The sequence below is a fragment of the Pempheris klunzingeri genome, chromosome 24, assembly GCF_042242105.1.
Source record: "Pempheris klunzingeri isolate RE-2024b chromosome 24, fPemKlu1.hap1, whole genome shotgun sequence".
NCBI lineage: Eukaryota > Metazoa > Chordata > Actinopteri > Acropomatiformes > Pempheridae > Pempheris > Pempheris klunzingeri.
The window spans coordinates 57,283-64,403 of NC_092035.1; the positions used below are offsets into that span (position 1 = coordinate 57,283).

Here is a 7,121-nt window from a genome sequence, read left to right on the forward strand (position 1 = left end):
CAACACAGGACACAGTCACACATTAGTACAATAATACAACAACACAGGACACAGTCACACATTAGTACAATAATACAACAACACAGGACACAGTCACACATTAGTACAATAATACAACAACACAGGACACAGTCACACATTAGTACAATAATACAACAACACAGGACACAGTCACACATTAGTACAATAATACAACAACACAGGACACAGTCACACATTAGTACAATAATACAACAACACAGGAAACAGTCACACATTAGTACAATAATACAACAACACAGGACACAGTCACACATTAGTACAATAATACAACAACACAGGACACAGTCACACATTAGTACAATAATACAACAACACAGGAAACAGTCACACATCAGTACAATAATACAACAACACAGGACACAGTCACACATCAGTACAATAATACAACAACACAGGAAACAGTCACACATTAGTACAATAATACAACAACACAGGAAACAGTCACACATCAGTACAATAATACAACAACACAGGAAACAGTCACACATCAGTACAATAATACAACAACACAGGACACAGTCACACATTAGTACAATAATACAACAACACAGGACACAGTCACACATTAGTACAATAATACAACAACACAGGACACAGTCACACATTAGTACAATAATACAACAACACAGGAAACAGTCACACATCAGTACAATAATACAACAACACAGGAAACAGTCACACATCAGTACAATAATACAACAACACAGGACACAGTCACACATTAGGACAATAATACAACAACACAGGAAACAGTCACACATTAGGACAATAATACAACAACACAGGAAACAGTCACACATTAGGACAATAATACAACAACACAGGAAACAGTCACACATCAGTACAATAATACAACAACACAGGAAACAGTCACACATCAGTACAATAATACAACAACACAGGAAACAGTCACACATCAGTACAATAATACAACAACACAGGAAACAGTCACACATCAGTACAATAATACAACAACACAGGAAACAGTCACACATCAGTACAATAATACAACAACACAGGAAACAGTCAGACATTAGTACAATAATACAACAACACAGGAAACAGTCACACATTAGTACAATAATACAACAACACAGGAAACAGTCACACATTAGTACAACATCTGCCTGCTGTTGATTGGTTCAACTTTGCTGCATAGACAGGTGAAACCTCAGGGAACTTACATTGTTGTGAGTGTTGTAGTTGCTGAATGTAACCAGCAGATGGCGCCACATCACTGTCATTGAAGACGTTGATATTTGTGAACTTTTACCATTAAAAGACGAACCAATTCAATTCAATTCAATTTTATTTGTATAGCCCAATATCACAACAGAGTGTCTCATAGTGCTTTACAAAGTTCACTGAAATAAACAAGACAGCAGCTCCTGCCTGCAGAGGACGAACCCCTGGATGTTCAGACAGCAGCTCCTGCCTGCAGAGGACGAACCCCTGGATGTTCAGACAGCAGCTCCTGTCTGCAGAGGACGAACCCCTGGATGTTCAGACAGCAGCTCCTGCCTGCAGAGGACGAACCCCTGGATGTTCAGACAGCAGCTCCTGTCTGCAGAGGACGAACCCCTGGATGTTCAGACAGCAGCTCCTGCCTGCAGAGGATGAACCCCTGGATGTTCAGACAGCAGCTCCTGTCTGCAGAGGATGAACCCCTGGATGTTCAGACAGCAGCTCCTGTCTGCAGAGGACGAACCCCTGGATGTTCAGACAGCAGCTCCTGCCTGCAGAGGACGAACCCCTGGATGTTCAGACAGCAGCTATAGCACTATTGATGACGTCATGATGACAGCTCCCAGCTGGAAGATGACGGTAAAAATGACCACCAGAGGCTGCACTGTAAAAAGTCCGAACCATTATATGACTCTCCTCAGAGCCACCTAACAGCAGGATTTTACACAGGAGTTGCTGCTCTACTGCTGCCTCCATTTTTGCTGATTTTTGACAATGGAGTTTGGTGTCTGCTGGCTGAGGTGATCTACTGGACCAGTTCCAACACTTTTACTACCTACCAGTCACTCAGACACCAGGATGTGGACACAGAGGACCAGGGGAGAAACAGGGGAGTCGCCCTTTTATCTGACAGTTGAAAGGAATTCAAACTGTTTGACTTACAGTCGTCTTCTTCGTCATCATCTTCATCGTTTCCTCTTCCATCTTTATTTTAACTCCCAGAACTTTATTTAAACTTTATTTAAACAGGCTGTTTATTGGCCTTTAGTTTCTCTGTTGTTTCATTTGGTTTAAATAAAGTTAATTTGATGTTTTATTAAGTGGACTCTTTCTATCAAAATAAAATTAAAGTCTTGAATCACTAAATAAAACCTTCCAGTGTTTTTCCTCTCTGTGAGCGTTTCTTCTTCTTCTTCCTGCTTCCTGTTGACCCGGGGGGGGGGGGGGGCGCTCAGTTCGCCTCCGGGTGTCCGCTGCAGGAGGACTTCAGCCCGCCTCGGGACGCGGATGTGACCGGCAGGACCCTGTGGAGCTCGGCCTGACCTCTCCGCTGTGCCCCGTGAGTGTTTTCATTCTATAAACAGTAAAAATCTCAGTGGAGTTTGGTTCCATCTGGAATGACTGCAGGTAAACACGATTCGTTCTAATGACTCAAAACCAGACTCCGTGTAGAAATGTCTAATGCTTGAAAGTTTTGAAACGCAGGTGAAATTACTCGTATAGAAAGAAAATAAACTAAATGTTGTTAATAACCAGTAATGTGCTCTGATGTATTCGGCGTAGAAATGATAGAACAAACCGTGCGTTTTATAAATCAAACGTCACCTTCTACTAATTGATGTATACTCCTCCGGACAAATAAAAAGTGATATTTTATGTATGAAGGTTCTGTGATTGTGTCTGAAATATGAGCCGAATTAAAGAGAACATCATGTGTGCTGTTTACATGGAAGTTTAGTGTTAAGAAGTGTTTTATAGGCTGTTGACAAGCCTCAGTGCGTTCTTCAGGAGCAAATGACCGAGAAGTGACATTCGACTCGTTCGGCTTTAAGCCAGATTCCTTTTAAAAATATGTAATTTTTAGGTTTTCACATTTAGGCAAGTGTACGTACTTCTGTTGGAAACTGTTAAAGTTCATTAGTAACTACTGATGTCCACCTGTGTGTTCGGCATAAGAATACTTTACTAAAGTCCGCTAAGTCTTTATGAAAACTGAACCATGATGTGTGTTTGTTCTTACTTCTCCATCTGCGTGTTGTGACGCGTTTGTGGACGATGAAAGAACCCTTAAATGTAGAGATTTTTCTACGGGGTTCTGCGTGTCTTCGAAGTGGGGGAGAGAGAGAGAGCTCAACGAGTCTGTCAACACACTCCTCCTCATCCTGCTCCTCCTCCTCCTCCTCCTCCTCCTCCTCTAGAAGGAGACTTTTCTGACAGGATGTGACACCAGAGCTTCTCTTTAGAACACAGGAAGTGAAGTAACAATGACCTCATTACTGATGATGTCTCTTCCTGTTCCAGGCGTGAAGCCGACTGTCATGAGTCTGAGCGCCACCGACCTGACCGAGCTCATGGAGCTGTGGGCGGAGCTAAACCTGACTGCCGCGGACCACCACAACCTGTCCCACGTGGAGACACTGCTGTGTTCAGGGGCCGTCAGCCACGCCGCCTTCCTCCACGTCCTCTCTGTCCTCTACATCTTTATCTTTGTGGTCGGCGTCGCCGCCAACGCCGCGGTGGTCTGGGTCAACCTTCGCTCCAACAGGAGGTGCTACGAGACGCACCTGTACGTCCTGAACCTGGCCGTGGCCGACCTGTGCGCCATGGCCACGCTGCCGGTGTGGGTGACCTCGCTGCTGCAGGGCGGGCGCTGGCCGTTTGGAGGTGCCGTCTGCAAACTCGCCCACCTGGTCTTCAGCGTCAACCTCTTCAGCAGCATCTTCTTCCTCGCCTGCATGAGCATAGACCGCTACCTGTCCGTCACGCTGCTCGCCAACGCCCCGGACAGCCGCAGGAAGAAGGAGGTGCGACGGCTGACCTGCGTCCTGGTCTGGCTGCTGGCGCTGGCGGCCTCCGTCCCCGAGTCCTACTTCCTGCAGGCGGTCAAGTCATCACACTCCGATGGTGCCGTTTGTCGGCCGGTTTACCCGTCCGATAACCCCCGGGGGTGGATGGTGGGCGTCCAGCTGAGCTTCACCGTGCTTGGCTTCGCCATCCCTTTTCCTGTCATCGCCATCTTCTACCTGCTCCTGGCAGCAGTGATCCCTCCCAGCTCGGACCAGGAGCGCCGCATCAGCCGCCGAATCATTCTGACCTACATCGTGGTGTTCCTGGCGTGCTGGCTGCCGTTCCACACCGTCCTCCTGCTGGACACACTGTCTCTGCTAAACCTGCTGCCCTTCAGCTGCCGGCTGGAGAACTTCCTGGACGTGGCGCTGCACCTGACGCAGTGCGTCTCTCTGGTCCACTGCTGCGTCAATCCCGTCCTGTACGGCCTTCTCAACAGGAACTACCGCTATGACCTCATGAAGGCCTTCATCTTCAAGTACTCCACCAAGACCGGCCTCGCCAGGCTCATCGACGGCTCGCACGCCTCCGAGGCTGATCGCTCTGCGGTGGCGACGGACAGCAGCGTCCTGGTGTGAACTCCAACATTTCTGCCACCGGCGACCCTCCAACGTCTCCTCAACAGGAAGTACGACCGTGACCTGCGAACGCCTCTCGTCCTGAGTGGGACCAGGAGGCCACGCCAGCTCACCTTCCTGTTCCGAACACGTCTGCAGACTTCTGATGACTTTCTAGGCCTCAGGAACAGGACACGTGCTGGGGACTGCTTGGACTTTCTGTCCTCTGTCACACCACGTTCGGTCTCACGGCTCGTCTTGACAATGAAACTTCGGAGCTCGCGGACTGACAGCAAAGCGTCTGTCCTGCGAGTCGCTGTGGATCTGCAGACGTAGAAACGAGCGACTCGGTTCGAAGCTGCTGGACGATGACGTTTCCCAGATGTTGAACCGGTAATGTGAAGATGAAGACTTGATCTTCATCATCGTTATCCTGTTGTTGCTGCTTCCTTTCACCCAGACAGTCACGTTGTCTTTGTTGTGTTTGTGTTGTTTTCTGTGCGTTCAGTTTGTCCTACTTTAGCATGAAGGAGCAACAACTTTAATTTCTCTGTCCTGAAAAGACAAATAAATGACCCTTCAGTCTAAAACAGCTTTTCGGTGTTCGTGGACCCTCCGCTGAAGCTAACGCTGCGGCTGAAGCTAACGCTAGCTGCTAAACATGATTTAATAGCACAGCAGCAAACGCTAGCTAGCATAGCATCAGCCAGCTAAATAACACACCATGTTTGTTTGAAAATGGACGCTTCGTACATTTACTGCAGGATAATGTTGTAGTACTTTACTTAGTTCTTCTGGTGTTAAAGTACAGAACTACATCTACAGGCGTCAGCTCTGAGTACCACGAGTACATTTACAAGTACTTTAGACTAGTCCTTCTTCTACTGCTGGAACAGAAGTAGGTGGAGAGTCTTTTACTGTCTTTTACTGCTGCGGATCGTCGGCCACCGACTTTTCACTGATATTAGTCCTGTTATTATTATTATTATTAACATATTAAGTGTTAACTGATTATTAGTCACATTCCCATTGATCAGTACTGTAGTTACTGTTAGTATGTTGGATGCTGTTTGTTCTCTCTCTCTCTCTAACCTCCACCCAACATGGACCCCAACAGAACCCCCCCCCCTCTGAGCCTGGGTCTGTTCCAGGTTTCTCCCTGTTAAAGGGAAGTCCTCCCCATGAAAGGGGAGTTCTCCCGTTAAAGGGGAATTCCTCCCGTTAAAGGGGAGTCCTCCCATTAAAGGGAAGTCCTCCCCGTTAAAGGGGAGTTCTCCCGTTGAAGGGAAGTCCTCTCCGTTAAAGGGGAGTCCTCCCATTAAAGGGAAGTCCTCCCCGTTAAAGGGGAGTTCTCCCATTGAAGGGAAGTCCTCTCCGTTAAAGGGGAGTTCTCCCGTTAAAGGGAAGTCCTCTCCGTTAAAGGGGAGTTCTCCCGTTAAAGGGGAGTCCTCTCCGTTAAAGGGGAGTCCTCCCCATTAAAAGGGAGTTCTCCCGTTAAAGGGGAGTCCTCCCATTAAAGGGGAGTTCTTCCTCCCGTTAAAGGGGAGTTCTTCCTCCACTGGGTCCTAATCTAATCTCTGAGCTGCTCTGTGGGGATTCTTGAATCCTTCCTGTTGAATTCCTGAATCTTTGGTCTCTGAATGAAAGAGTTTGTTCTGAGCTGCTCTTTATGGCAACAGAACGCTGCTGTGAACTGGAGCTGGAGAGATAAAGATTGATTGATTGATTGATTGATTGATTGATGTGTTTTACTGCACATGTAGGACCTGATCCAGGAATCACTGCTGTATTTTATGTTTCCAGCTGCTGATATGAATGAGTCACATGACACCGCAGAGGAAGAAGAGGAGGATGAGGAGGAGGATGAAGAGCAGCAGACCAACTGAAAATAAAAGTTGTTTTTTTCTGTCCAGCGTTTGATTTTCTGTTAAAGTTTGAAGTTTGGACCAAACTGGTGTTAATTCAGTTTTCAGTCCAGAAATATGCAGACAAAAATATAAAGCTATGAAAATTTAACATAAAATCATGAAATATTCAGTTCTTTCTCTCTGACAGAAAATAAAAGCTCAGTGGACAGAAGGAACGTGCTGTTAAACAGAATGAAGGCCTGAAGGCTCCACTTACTGTGTTTATGAGTAGCTGAAAGCTCCACCTGTCTGCACCTGTCCACGTCCACGGGAGCTGTTTACCTGTGTGAGCTCACACCTGTGTGATCATCAGCTGCAGGTGACACCTCCTCCTCCTTCTCCTCCTCCTCCTCCTCTTCATCACAGAGCCGCAACAACACACAGAAGCAGGATTCAACGAGGATTCAAACCAAACTCCACACAAAAAACATCAATTTTAGTTTTACTCTTCCTGCAGTACGTTTCAGACCTGTGGAACATATTCCAGGACCTGTGGAACATATTCCAGGACCTGTGGAACATATTCCAGGACCTGTGGAACATATTCCAGGACCTGTGGAACATATTCCAGGACCTGTGGTCT

At 46.8% G+C, this 7,121-nt stretch overlaps 1 protein-coding gene across 2 annotated transcripts; it reads left to right on the top strand.

The window, feature by feature from the left end:
• The first annotated feature begins 2,532 nt into the window (after positions 1-2,532).
• On the top strand, positions 2,533-6,544 carry ackr3b (atypical chemokine receptor 3b). Of its 2 annotated transcripts, XR_011586021.1 has the most exons (3): positions 2,533-2,566; positions 3,529-5,024; positions 6,435-6,544. XR_011586021.1 is itself a non-coding variant. In XM_070855749.1 (2 exons), exon 2 carries the CDS (start codon positions 3,546-3,548, stop codon positions 4,650-4,652), a length of 1,107 nt encoding a protein of 368 aa, XP_070711850.1. In that variant the 5' UTR covers positions 2,533-2,566; positions 3,529-3,545; the 3' UTR covers positions 4,653-5,122. The 2 variants fall into 2 exon arrangements, 1 of the variants encoding a protein (XP_070711850.1); XM_070855749.1 differs by lacking the exon at positions 6,435-6,544 and having other exon boundaries at positions 3,529-5,122.
• The last annotated feature ends 577 nt before the right edge of the window (positions 6,545-7,121 follow it).